Below are 13,844 nucleotides of genomic sequence, written 5' to 3'. Positions count from 1 at the left end.
GAAAACAACGTTCAAACCTATGATTGCGTTGGATAAAAACTGCAATTTTTATACGTGTGCATGCAAAACAAATTTCTTGGTAGAGGAGGTCTAAATACAGCACAAACAACATTTTCCAAAAGACCAAAAAAGTGAAAAAGTATATCTAAACAAAACGCATCTGACTTAACAGGTAATAACGGATGTTCTTAAACCCTGCTGACTGGCATTAGCGATATAAATATATACATTAGAACCATTCCTTGCACAGTGATATATCAACTTAAAAACAAATTTCTATATCCAGCCACCATTTTAACTATGCCCTGTTTGAACTGTTTCTATCTCAAGGATTACTTACCAATGGTGTTCCTAAACCCAGCCACTATTTCATCTATGCCCTGTTTGAATTGTTCTTGATTTGGTGATATATCAACAACTGATTTGCTTGGTAGAGTTGGTTTCCTAAAAACACCACACACAATTATCACAAAAGCAAACTTATCTTCATAAATATAAGCTTTCACGTATTGTAAAATTCTTTTCTTAAATGCTTTTCCTGTCTTTTTTTTTTTTTAAATAAATATTTGAGCAAGAAACAGACAATTTTTCTCACTCCAGTTTTCTCAATAGGCAAATTAGTTTGAGTCAAAGAACATGTGGGGTATACATCAATGAGATAGCAACGAAACAACCAAAACAAAAGCAAAAGACATTTAGAAGTCAACTTTGGCCCTCAACAACAGACAAGTGACTAAATCGTCCAAAAGTCTTAAAATTCTAAAAAGTAGTGATTTAATTTAAAAGGTTCATCAAAGATCTGCCAATACCAAGTTCCCAAAAGACCAATAAATATAATACCAACTAGATGTGTGGAACTAAAAATCAGCTCAAAATGTGAAGGCGTTTAGAAAAAAAGTCTGCATAATTGTTCATTGCGGAATGACAGAATGAGAGAATGATTGAATGACTGACAAGGGTAAAACTATATGGCCCCAACCACATTGAGCAGGGCCATAAAAATTACATTAAGATATTGATAAGACAACCAGAGATGAGGTTCCTGACTTGGGACAGAAATATGAACATAAGACAGGTTTAAACTAGTTTTTTCACACTCAAATATCACCCACTTTTAATCTAAATCAGAGCCATAACAAAAAGTACAAACAAATCAGTTCAGAAGAACACGTAACTTTATAATATTGGTATAATAGGCAACAAGAAACAAAATTCATAATAACTGTATAAACTATAAAGAATGCTCACAGTTTTAATGAAAACAAGCTCAAAGTACTTAACCTGCTAATACAGAACTCATGCAGTCATTCACTCTAATATTGGTGACTGTACTTTGGAGTAGATTTTGTACAGCAGTGTCATAAACAGTGCAAGAAGTCACTTTCTTATGTAATGACCAAAGTAAAATTATACAGAATATCAGTACATTTTTCTGTAAGTTTTGTTTCAAACTATAAAAAGGTGAATGAATACTTTGAGACAGTGATTTTAAACAACAGTATAATTACAACCTTTATCAATATGTCTATAATACCAGAAAGAAATATTTGAAGGACTTCGTCTTTTAAATAGTATTACCATATTGAGTCATATGTAGCATCTTTCTTTTAGTGTTACTCACAATTTTTATTTTATTAATAGCAATTTTCCGTAGGTCTTGTATTCAATATTACAAACCTTTTTTCTGTGTAAGCATAAGTTAGCTGTTTGTCTCCCTTCTTTCCTTCATCATCCTCATCTTCTTCTCCTTCTTTAGATTCCTGTTGGTCTTCTCTCTCTCCATCAGTTTCTTCATCCGTATAATAATCAGATTCTGACTCAGAATTCTCTGTATCTAATAAAGAGATTACCATCTTATTGACATATATTGTGGATTAATTTATTTTCTTTGGTACCAATTTTCATAGATTGAGGAAAAATGATATTTTTGGTGGATATTTGAATTTGTGGTTTTGCCAAAGTTTGCATACTAGTTAATAGAAAATGTGAACTTCTATGCACATTTGATTTTGTGGTACATCTAAACCAACTAAATCCATGAAAATTAGTATAACCACAAATCATTACTCAGGATAACAAAATACTCTCAGAGATTTAATAAATGATAAAATGGATGAATATCTTGATTTTCAATTTTGAAAATAAGAAATGTTGGAAAGGGAGACAATCAAAAATAATTACAGACTTTCACACTTTCTCCATTACCTGTTGCAGAGTAGTGTTCATCAGTGAACTTGACCATCTTCTTTCCTGATCCTAATTCAGTTCTTTCCAGGGTTTTTCTTCTAGAGGATGTGGAAGATGCTGAATGTTTACTTGCACCTGATAGGGCAGTTCTTTCTTTAGGGGTATTCAACACCAGCTGTACATTAAATACTGCTGCCGCTATTTCTTCTACAACATCTTTTTGTTTAATTTCTTCCAGTACCTAAAATTGGTATGCGTAAACCCTCATTTTGTTTTGCGAAAAGTAAAATAACAAAAATACCGAACTCCAAGGGAAATTCAAAACGGAAAATCCTTTATAAAATGGCAAAATCAAAAGTTCAAACACAATTAACAAATGGAAAACAACTGTCATATTCCTGGCTTGGTACAGGCATTTCTGTATGTAAAAAATGGTGGATTAAACCTGGTTTTATAACTCAATGCAATAATTTTTAGACCATTTATAATTTAATAATTTTAAAACAATAAATGATGACATGTGAAAGCAAGACCTATGTCTTGCATTCCACAAGTTATGTAACAAAATATTCAATCATAAAACCACAAAATCAACTCTTTTGAATCAAGGAAACTGTTAACCATAATATTAAGTGAAATCATCAATAACTCTAACATGTTAACAAACCATATACTATTGATAGTAATTTTCTTTTTTTTTTGTGGGTAGAAAACAATTCAAATCTATGGATTTAAAGAAATATTCTATTTTTTGGATGATATAATATATTTTCAGTAGTGTGTTGCTCAAGACTACCATAACTGACCTAGATTCATTCATTTTTACAACAACAAAACAGATAACAACTCCTTCAGCTTTAGCCCAAATTTAACATACAATACATTTCACCTCGTGAATTGAATGCAGTAAAGGTTAATACCAGAAAATTTAGTAAGCATGAAAAAAAATAAATTTACACAAGTTTCCCCACTAGAAAATATTTATTACACACCTCATTGATATCAGGTGGACCATCAAACAGTTCTGGTTGATCAAAATCAAACTGTGGTATAACATAGCCTTCTTTTTTTTGTACCTGTCCAGGTTTCCCAAAACCACTGGCCCTATAAAACAAAAATTAAATCTGACTAACAATTGTTATAAAATATTAACATGTTCTTGTCCTGATATGAATGTAATATTTGCCACTGGATGTTTTTTCAACATCAATATCCATCATCATCCTCAACCATTAAGAAATAAACTAATTAACCCCGTATAATTCAATGTTGTTACATTAAAAAAGAGTTATAAAATATCATTCTCTTTCTTGATCTGCCTGATCTTCCTAATTACCTTGATTCAGGTCGACTGGCCATATAAACACTGCTTCTTCCTGACTGTGTTCCCATATCTGAATCCTGATATGAAAAACAATGAGAAAACAAGTATTAGCCCTTTCAAAAAGATAGTCTATTATTTTGAAATGCTTAAAAAAATCCTAATTCAATTTATGGGTTCTGTGGTGAAAAATTAACCATAAGTTTCGGTATTTAATAAATGACTTACCTCAATATAATAATGTTTTAATAAGCACTAAAGACCTTTAACAAAAATATCAACATTTTATTTTGTTCTACATTTTTCACTTATATGTAATGCCTAAGTATTATTGCAAAAATTGCATCTGACTTTTCGGTTGTTGTAAACTTTCTTCTGTTCAGGATGCAAAATCAAACAGAATTTAGTAGCTATCTTGGATGGAATAACATCTAAAACAGTTGTTTGTTAAGATATTTGGACATCTACAACTTTACCCTCTTACTGTAGACTTTGCCTCAGGATCATTATCATTTATTGCTAGATTGACCACACAATCTTGTCCTTAACTTGTTCCTGTTTCAAGTAACAGTGAAAGATAGAAACAATACTTTGAATTCAAGCTTACACAAATAAATAATTGTGAATTATAAATATGTATAACTCTTTTCAAGGTGACGATAGCTAGGTCAAAATTCAGTTACACGAATTTAGAAAATATGTCATTTAAAACTTTTCAAATTAGTTTTTGGATTGATACTTGGATATATAACTCAAAACCCAAATTTGGCATACATTTTAAAAATACTATATCATAATAAACATGCATACTAAGTTTCAAGGTGATGTGACCACAATTTCATGGTAAACTACCTTAAACTAAAACTTTAACCTGTTATTAGACTGATGAATTGACCGACAAACATGTCTATATCAGTGATAAAGTTTAACAGCATACATATTAAATAAGTTTAACAGAAAACTATAAACTAAATTCTTGTTTATATACCAATAACCATGCTGTTAGAAAAAGCAAAGAGAACATTTTTTTTAATTTACAATATTTAGTACATGGCAAAACAAACAAAGGACAAAATTAAACAACTAAGCATTTACTAGTAATTTGCTCAAAAATTTTGAAAAGTCTTACAAATTTAGAGTGAACAATTTAAAAAATATTAAAAGGAAAAAAATATTTATACAATAGTAGATAATGTTTTATTTGAACAAGGCCATTTTTTTTTAATTACTTGAAAAACAAAGCAATCACACACATATGCCATAAATGAAAAATAAAATTTAAAGGCACTTTCTTTTTTTTATTTTAATTCTTTTTCAATTATTTCAAATGAATATCTAAATTCAAAAAAAAGATTAGTTATGTCAAATTAATTCTGTTCAAAGATTATCATATCAAAGTTACATATGATACACATGATTATAATGTTGTGACTGAAAAGATATACATGTGAAAATATGTATGTTGACATATAAATGTATTACAGTAAAAAACAAAACTGTACATGAACAAAATAGAACAGTCAATAAACTGTAACAAAATGCTTACATAGTATGGAGACAAATATTTAGTATGCTGAAAATTATAAAATTATTACAGAGAAAACAATAACTAGTAGAGTAAATATTAAAGCAGATTTAACTATATATTATGCTGAAATAAAAACATGATCATACAAGCCAATCAGCAGAGAGAAATAAGCATCACGAACAAACCTTTTTCTTTTTCACTGGAATGTCATCATCATCAGATGAGCTACCATCCTCAGATGGAACGTATGTCGATGCCTAATATAAAACAGCACACAAAAATCGGTATAAATATATTGCACTTGGGATTATAATTGTGCTTAAATTTTCTTCTGGTATATACGTACTATACAGAAAAATGAAAATGTGGTATATATATTTCCCATATCTCAAAACTTATTTTTTAAATCATTAAACATACCAGTAAAATTTAACTACCTAAAGTGTTGCTATGTTCCATTGGCAGATTCTACGCTTACTTTAAATTTTATAAAATGCACCATTAAAATAGTTTAATTAATTGTTGAATTGTCATTGGAGTAGTGAGCAAAAGAAATTTAAGCTAGAAGATATTATAAGGATTTTACCAGGAGGAATATGTGATGAAAGTCTCAGGAAGACTGACAATGCTAGTGCTAAGGATGCTAAAGGTATTTAGGATTGCACAGTCTTATATAAATGAACTTTTATTTTGGCAATAATAAACAGATCTTCTGAAAGATAATCATTCTAAAATAATCATCAGAGGTCAGGGATAGACATTAGACAATGTGTCCTATTCCTCAAGAGGACAACCATTTTCTTAAATAAATTAGCCTCCCTATAATTTAACTCTTCCTAAATCACAATGGTAAAATTTAACTTGGTCACCTAGCAAGATACTTTTGGACCAGACTGGTCCATCATAGTCTGATTATCATAGGTCAATGGGAGAATTTTAACTTTGACCAATGAATGGGTCAACTAAAGAGACAGACAGACAGACAGACAGACAGACAGACAGACAGACAGACAGACTTAATAAAAACCAAACCTACTTTAAGGGTAATGTATTTTTTTAAATTCAAAAGTTATTTTTATCTATAAAAGTTATCAACTCCAGTAAACAAGAAAACTTTATAAATCTATTCATTTCAAAATGTTTCAAAGGGCTGCAAAAACTTTCAGAATGGCAAGAACCATAAAATTAACATTTGGCTTTAACTTCAATATAACAAAAACATAATTGCACAGAACAAATGATTTACCATAAACCATAACCTTTCTTAACACAGATTCACATAGTTGATTTATAGTAAAGAAATAAGTTAAGCATATACTGTAAACCAACTAATTTTTAATAGCAATTCATTTTCTTGATTTTTGCAAGTAGAAAAATAGCGCAAATATAAATTGTCGTGAATATGTCAATCTTGGATCTTCTTTTACATTAATACATAAACTTATATAGTAAATCGCCAAAATAAATCATTGGAAAGTCAGTTAGAACGGGCTAAATGTGAGAAAAAACTTCCGCAAAAAATAAGTTGGTTTACAGGACATGAAAGTACAAGAACTTATTGTTAATACTAATGTGTGTTCAAACTACTTATGTGAGAAAATGTTGTGAAACTGTTATTTCAAAGGACAATTTGCTGGTTCAAAGTTATCTGTCAAACTGAACATGGCACCAGAAGGAATAACAAATATGTATATACAATGCCCAAAGAAGAAAATAAATGTTTATATTTAAAATACAATTCAAATTCATTTCTTGGAAATTAAAAACCTAATTTACTGGAAACCTGTTGCTCAAATTCAGTTGGCCAGATAACTTCTATAACATGAAACCAGTCTTAAAGGAGCAGGGAACCAGAACTGTTGTACAGGAAGTTAATCTCTAAGAATTAACTCACCTCATCTGAATCATACTGATTCAGTCTCTTTACAGATTTTCTATACTGTTTTAAATATTATTTCAAAGATGAGATTTTATTAATAAAAAAATATGTATTCAGTTTCATCAAATTCTGATAAAAAAAAATTGTTAATATATGCTAAAAAAATCTTTTGACATCTATTATTTGTCAATATATAACAGAATATGTTTCATAAAATGAATGAAAGGTCTAAAATATATTTTTTTCAAGTGACAGGTAAATGATTGTGCTATTTACATAATGTGACCATTTTACAAACAATGATTAAGTTTCTTGAATATGGAAGAAAATTGTTCCGGATAAAACTTGTTAAACTGACATCTTACACAGCAGTTTATGAAAATTACACTAATTCACTTCAAGCACAACTACTCAGATTTTTGAACTACTAAGAGCCTGTTTTTGATTTAAGCTGTCATGAAATATCAAACCCTCATATAATTTATAAACTACCAATGTCTTCTCTACCCAATATCTATTTTATCTAGCCATATCGAAATGATATACTCCTTTGTATCATAGGCTACCATATTTTCACTACTTATACACTATTTCTTTGTGTATCTAGCCACTATGAATACCCCCATCATCAAATAAAATACAGACAATTATCAAAAACAAAGTTATACCTTTTCTTCATCTTCATCTGTGACATAATATGATGTAGACAGATGTTCCAGTAGTAATCTCATAGCAGTCACTACAAGCCGACGTAACATTTCTAAAATCAGGTAATCTATGGACCGCAGGAAGGCAGCCAACCTTGCCAAAATCTTCCTCCATTCAGCAATCTGAGCATAAAGGGGCTTAGAACCTAAAATACATAAAAGTATAATTATTAACAAAATTAAAAACTCTTTTCCAATTTGCTTACTTACTACAGTTCAACTGCACTTTTTTTTCATTTAATCCATATTTTGCATTTTTTTTGCATACTAAAGATAAATTCAAACTTCATCTATTTAGCAAAAACAAAAAAATGTAAGTTGCCTTCCAAGGGTCTCATATATGTTTTTATGGAACAGCTCTTACTTTTTTCTTCCTTTTTCTTTTCTTCCAAAGTCTTGATACCAAATTTCTTTTGTAATTTGGCTTTGCTATCTAACTTCTTGACTTCTTCTTTTGGCGGTGCTTGTATATGAACTTTTTTTGTACCCTCTGGTCTAATGCCATGTGTGATACCTTCCATTTCTGCAACCGTCTACAAAGATAAAAACTTAAAATAGAGTTCTCTCTACATATATGTTGATTTTAATTTTTATTGTGTTTTTGTTAAAAGTTAATTTACTATGAGACATGTCAGAAATTACTTACTGACACTTTAAACTCTGTGAAAATATAAAACTGTAATTTCAATCTACGGTAATACTGGAAACCAAGACATATTGATTATTATTGCTTAATTTTTTATGGCCTCTCTCAAATGAAAAATTCACTTTTTCTTTATATTTTTGAACAAATAACTGAACAAGAGTGCACACGCTGAAATGTCTCGCCTTCTTTACTAATCATTGATATTATGTTGATAGTCCTAAATATAAAGCTTTATTACAACTGTCACATAAACTTAACATTAACCAAGAAAACTAAACATTGACCAATGAACCATGAAAATGAGGTCAAGGTCAGATGAACCATGCCAGGCAGACATGTACAGTTAACAATTCTTCCATATAACAAATATAGTTGACCTATTGCTTATAGTTTAAGAAAAACAGACCAAAACACAAAAACTTAACACTGAGCAATGAACCGTGAAAATGAGGTCAAGGTCATATAAAACCTGCGTGACTAACATATAGATCATAAAATATTTCCATACACCAAATATAGTTGACCTATTGCATATAGTATTAGAAAAAAAGACCAAAACTCAAAAACTTAACTTTGACTACTGAACCATGAAAACGAGGTCAAGGTCAGATGACACCTGCCAGCTAGACATGTACACCTTACAATCATTCCATACACCAAATATAGTAGACCTATTGCATACAGTATAAGAAAAACAGACCAAAACACAAAAACTTAACTATAACCACTGAACCATGAAAATGAGGTCAAGGTCAGATGACACCTGCCAGTTGGACATGTACACGTTACAGTCCTTCCATACACCGAATATACTAGACCTATTGCTTATAGTATCTGAGATATGGACTTGACCACCAAAACTTAACCTTGTTCACTGATTCATGAATTGAGGTCGAGGTCAAGTGAAAACTGTCTGACGGGCATGAGGACCTTGCAAGGTACGCACATACCAAATATAGTTATCCTACTACTTATAATAAGAGAGAATTTAACATTACAAAAAATGTTAACTTTTTTTTCAAGTAGTCACTGAACCATGAAAATGAGGTCAAGGACATTGGACATGTGACTGACAGAAACTTCGTAACATGAGGCATCCATATACAAAGTATGAAGCATCCAGGTCTTCTAGCTTCTAAAATATAAAGCTTTTAAGAAGTTAGCTAACGCCGCCGCCGCCGCCGCCGGATCACTATCCCTATGTCGAGCTTTCTGCGACAAAAGTCGCAGGCTCGACAAAAATCATAAAAACATAATAGATCTTTTTAAATAATATATTCCAAATATAACATGGCACACATTTTATTTTTTGGTCTACTGTGGATTTAAATATTAAACCAAAAGTTTCATTTCATTGATTCAAGAACCAAAAATATCGGTAATAGTCCTATAAACAGCAACTTACTGCACATGACTCCCAAACAATGTCAATTATTTTATTTCTCAAGGTATTCAACTGTCCCAAAGCTTTCTCAGCCTGTACCACCTGGATGTCCTTGAATTCATCCAAGGTTAAAGTGGCAGACCTATCAACTACGATCAGAATAATAGCACTATCTTTCTCTCCTATACCATCTCTACTACCACTGGCAGCCTCCAGCAAACTTCTGACATGTATCAGACATCCCTGGAGTACCTCATTGGCTACAAACAACTGCTTGTACATTGTGTTTCTGGAAAACATGTTTAATAAATAGTCAATATGTCATACTTTTATTTATTTCTATCTTTATCTGTAAGTATAACAAACTTTAATTAAGCCCATTTTATTACTATTTATGATTTTTTTTGTAATATTAAAAAAGTCTTTTTGATTATATAAACACATTATTTGTGGTAATTGAAAAAGTGCTTTTCCATAAATTGAAGTTTTAGCCTCTGGATCTAAGGGTTCAAACAAAAAATAATTGATTGAATGATTGATTGTTTTTTAACATCCAGTGGTAAATAAAAATTTGTAAGGGTTCCGCGGAACCTAGTGTCTCGCCTACTTTTGCTGTTAATCGCAGGCTCAACAAAAATGAGGAAAAAAATTAATAAAAATATTCCTCTCTATACTATCTTTTGATTGTAAGTAGCTTCTGTCCAAGTTTGGTAAAAATCCAGGATAGTTTATGAATCTAATAAATGTTTTAAAAACTTAAACTGCAGACTGTATGTAATGTTAACTGGAAGAAAAACTAAGTCCATTTATAAGTAAAATACGGAAAAAATGGAACAAAATTTTAACAAAATTTCCTTCTAGATACTAGCTTTTAATCATAAACAAGTTTCTGTCCAAGTTTGGTACAAATCCAGGATAGTTTAAGAAAGTTATTAAAATTTCAAAAACTTTAACCACAGAGTGAATATTTGTGGACGCCGCCGCCGAGGACTTCGACGACGGAATGTAGGATCGCTATGTCTCGCTTTTTGGACAAAAGTCGAAGGCTCGACAAAAATGGTTTTCTAACACATTACATTCTGTAATTCCAAAGAACAATAGTCAAAACCCATCACCAGTATCACTTGAATAATAGAAATATTTAGTAATCAATTAATGAGTTTTTTTTTTATTTCAATGTATGTAGCTTTGACATGTAAAACAACAGCAATTAACAAACATATGGTTTCAAAGCAATTTTATGAATCTGAATAATATTTACATGTAAACAAGAGTTCACAATAAATCAGTTTCTATCAATAACATAACAAAATTACTAACTTGCTGCCAGATTTTTTCTGCATACGAACATTTCTCTTCCATTGTTTAAAAGTCTTCCATTTCCTATAAGATAAACATAATAAATGTATCATCAAAATTATTACTGGATTATTAACTTTTTACTTGAAGATTTTTAGTTTCCACCTCGCTTCCTATCATATTGAGAGTTTGTTTAATTTTTTTTTCTTTCCTGTTTTTCTTTTTCTATTTTCTGCAAAACAATTGTACTAATTTCATATTACAAAAATATTTCTGAGGAGCATCACGTGCACTTATTATCTTGAATTTATTTAATTACAATTCAATTTCTACCAAAATTAGACCATACACTTTAATATACAAGTATATGTTCTATTTCCATGAATAAATTCAACACAAAATAAATATTGTACTTATATGTTATATAAGTACTGTTTATACAAACAGCCATACCAGCTTACACTTAATAATTAATGTGTTAATAAAGATGCTGACTTTCTGGATACATTTAATTAACATACACAGACCACTTGTTATATCTTGAGGTTAATTTCCCTGGCATTTGACACTTTGAAGTTACAACTGGAATCTCACTAGGAGGCACACTAATCCTTTCTTAATCAGATACATGTCAAAATAATCTCTGTTGGTGAGGAAATGCAGATTATGATACCAGATCTTATAAAAAATTAATTACACAACAATTAGTATATTATCTAAAGGTCAGTGAGGTCAGACTCCTCCCACTGAATGATTGATGTACCCTATCTGTGTGTAAAGCCATATGCATGGTCTTTGTATAATCACTTTCTTGGTTCATAGCAGTCTTGACTAGTTGATATAGTTTTACAGTGCTATTATTTAATTTATTATTTTTTCAACTTTATAACTGGACTTCATTTTTCACAATGTGGCTGCATTAATTACTGAACCGCTACCATAATGATTTGTAAAACTTTGTACATGAACTTTGTTTTGTTTTCACCTTTGGATCTTATTAACTATACATAGCTGAGTTTTCATGTTTAAAAACTTGCGTAGTACATGCATGCATGTACACATTTTTATTTTGGATATATCTGAATTTGGATGACTTACATAAAGCAGCATTGCATTGTGTGTATTATACTTGTGGAGTTTATAACTTTGATAACTATGTCGGAGATTATTGTGTGAAAGAGCAGAATCTAACATCAACAGATCCATATGTATTAGTGACCATACAGAGATTTCCATCATTCCATCGAGTTCTTATGATACCTTCTATACAACTATTCTGGGCAAGTATTTTGTATTGAACTTTTATTTCTTATATACAGATGTATTGTGCTGGGGATTTTCTTCGAAAATTCTAAACTTACGGCAAACTAGAGACTAGATTTAACAAAATAGAATAAGGAGCCTAATATAGGGAGGATTTGGGGGGGGGGGGGGGGGGGGGGGGGGGGGGGGGGACTAATAATGTGGATTAATATATATCTTAACATGCATATTCAGAAAACAGCCTCATGAAATACTTAAGTATGGATTTTTTTCATCATCTATTTTGGAATAAAAGTGTTAAATTTTTTTTTATTTTTTATCTGTCTCTCTTATAAGATTTTTTGTTTTGTTGTCCTAATAACATACCCCACCTATGCAGAATATTAAGTAGTTTCATGATTTAAAGATAGCTAAGATAAAGAATTAAAGGGCCCTAGCTGCCATAATGAGCGAAGTAATTTTAATATTTTTTTTCTTTTTTCTTTCAATTTAGAATTCTGACAATCACATAGAATAGTATATTTTGTATATGCTGAATACTCCTAGTCTTTGCATCAAGTGGATATTTTAAATACATTTTACAGACGTTTTCCTCATATCACCTACTTTCTTAGTATATAAAACTTCAATAGGTCATAAAAGGTTACTTACCAAATTTAAACAGATCTAAGATTTCTTTTCTTACGATTTGAGACCCAAATAATGCAATGTTTTATATAAACTTTTAATTTTTTTTTTTCTCCCCCTTTACTAATGAGTTCTGGTTTATAGTATAAATTTTAAACTCCAGATCTTTTTAATTTCACCATACTACATCCTTATATCAGATTTCAAATGATTCTAAATGGATAAACAGTAACTGTTTGTTTTACATATAAATTTATATATATTTATAGTTTAACATAAATACACCAGCATTTGATATCGCCTATTATTGACACCTTCTTCTTTTCTTTATTTGCATATCTAAACACTGAGGAATGGAGACAGATTGCACCTCCTGTATGCACATTAGGTTCATCAGATTTTCAATCAAAGACATTAGACACTTATCAAGTTCTTCATTTTACCTAAGATGTGGCTACAGCTGGAATAATATGTCAATGGGACCTTATTATTAAACTTTACTTTTCTTCAACTGGAGCTCAGTCATACCTATATATTCTCATGAACATTTGCAGTATGCTAATCATAGTATCACCAGTTGGATAATCTTTACAATATTTCATCTTTCATCTGTGGTTTAAAGCACAATCAGCAACTAGTCTCACATTTATCAAGTTCAGAATTTCTCATGTGTACACAGGATTACAACAGACATGACTACCATATTTTGATACTAGAGCCTCTGTATTTCGACATGGACCCAAGAGTATGTTCAGATTTGTTATCTGTGTGGACATTATTTCTCCACTATTCAAACAGAGCATGTAGGATACACAGTTTTAGCATATTGACTACAAGGCAGCACTACAGCCTCAACAGTGCCGAACGAGTCCAGAAGTATTTGATTTCAAACCAAATTGTAACTTACTTGGGACATTGCTATTTCAAGCATACTTGAATCCGTAGAATCTGACAACTTACACTTTTTAAATAGACTACTTTGCATTTAAAATATGGCAAACCC

The 13,844-nt window shown here is 30.6% G+C and overlaps 1 protein-coding gene across 8 annotated transcripts in view; it reads right to left on the bottom strand.

Annotated features, from left to right (window-relative positions):
• The window catches only part of LOC127738574 (dynein axonemal heavy chain 6-like), a 136,123-nt gene that overhangs the window by 99,754 nt on the left and 22,525 nt on the right, over nt 1-13,844 (bottom strand). For 5 of the 8 annotated variants that reach the window (XM_052249867.1, XM_052249865.1, XM_052249869.1 and 2 more), the window contains exons 9-19: nt 10,973-11,035; nt 9,674-9,941; nt 7,987-8,155; nt 7,584-7,768; nt 6,931-6,975; nt 5,222-5,293; nt 3,524-3,588; nt 3,180-3,291; nt 2,206-2,428; nt 1,678-1,834; nt 341-444 (exon numbers count right to left, since the gene is read on the bottom strand). In XM_052249867.1, coding sequence (XP_052105827.1) covers nt 341-444; nt 1,678-1,834; nt 2,206-2,428; nt 3,180-3,291; nt 3,524-3,588; nt 5,222-5,293; nt 6,931-6,975; nt 7,584-7,768; nt 7,987-8,155; nt 9,674-9,941; nt 10,973-11,035 — 1,463 coding nt within the window. The remainder of the gene's footprint in view (nt 1-340; nt 445-1,677; nt 1,835-2,205; nt 2,429-3,179; nt 3,292-3,523; nt 3,589-5,221; nt 5,294-6,930; nt 6,976-7,583; nt 7,769-7,986; nt 8,156-9,673; nt 9,942-10,972; nt 11,036-13,844) is intronic. The other 3 variants (XM_052249871.1, XM_052249870.1, XM_052249873.1) reach the window with 3 other exon arrangements.

The sequence above is a fragment of the Mytilus californianus genome, unplaced genomic scaffold (assembly GCF_021869535.1).
Source record: "Mytilus californianus isolate M0D057914Y unplaced genomic scaffold, xbMytCali1.0.p SCAF_4, whole genome shotgun sequence".
Classification (NCBI taxonomy): domain Eukaryota; kingdom Metazoa; phylum Mollusca; class Bivalvia; order Mytilida; family Mytilidae; genus Mytilus; species Mytilus californianus.
Note: the sequence above shows the minus strand (reverse complement) of the source record. Positions and strands in the feature narration are given on the sequence as shown.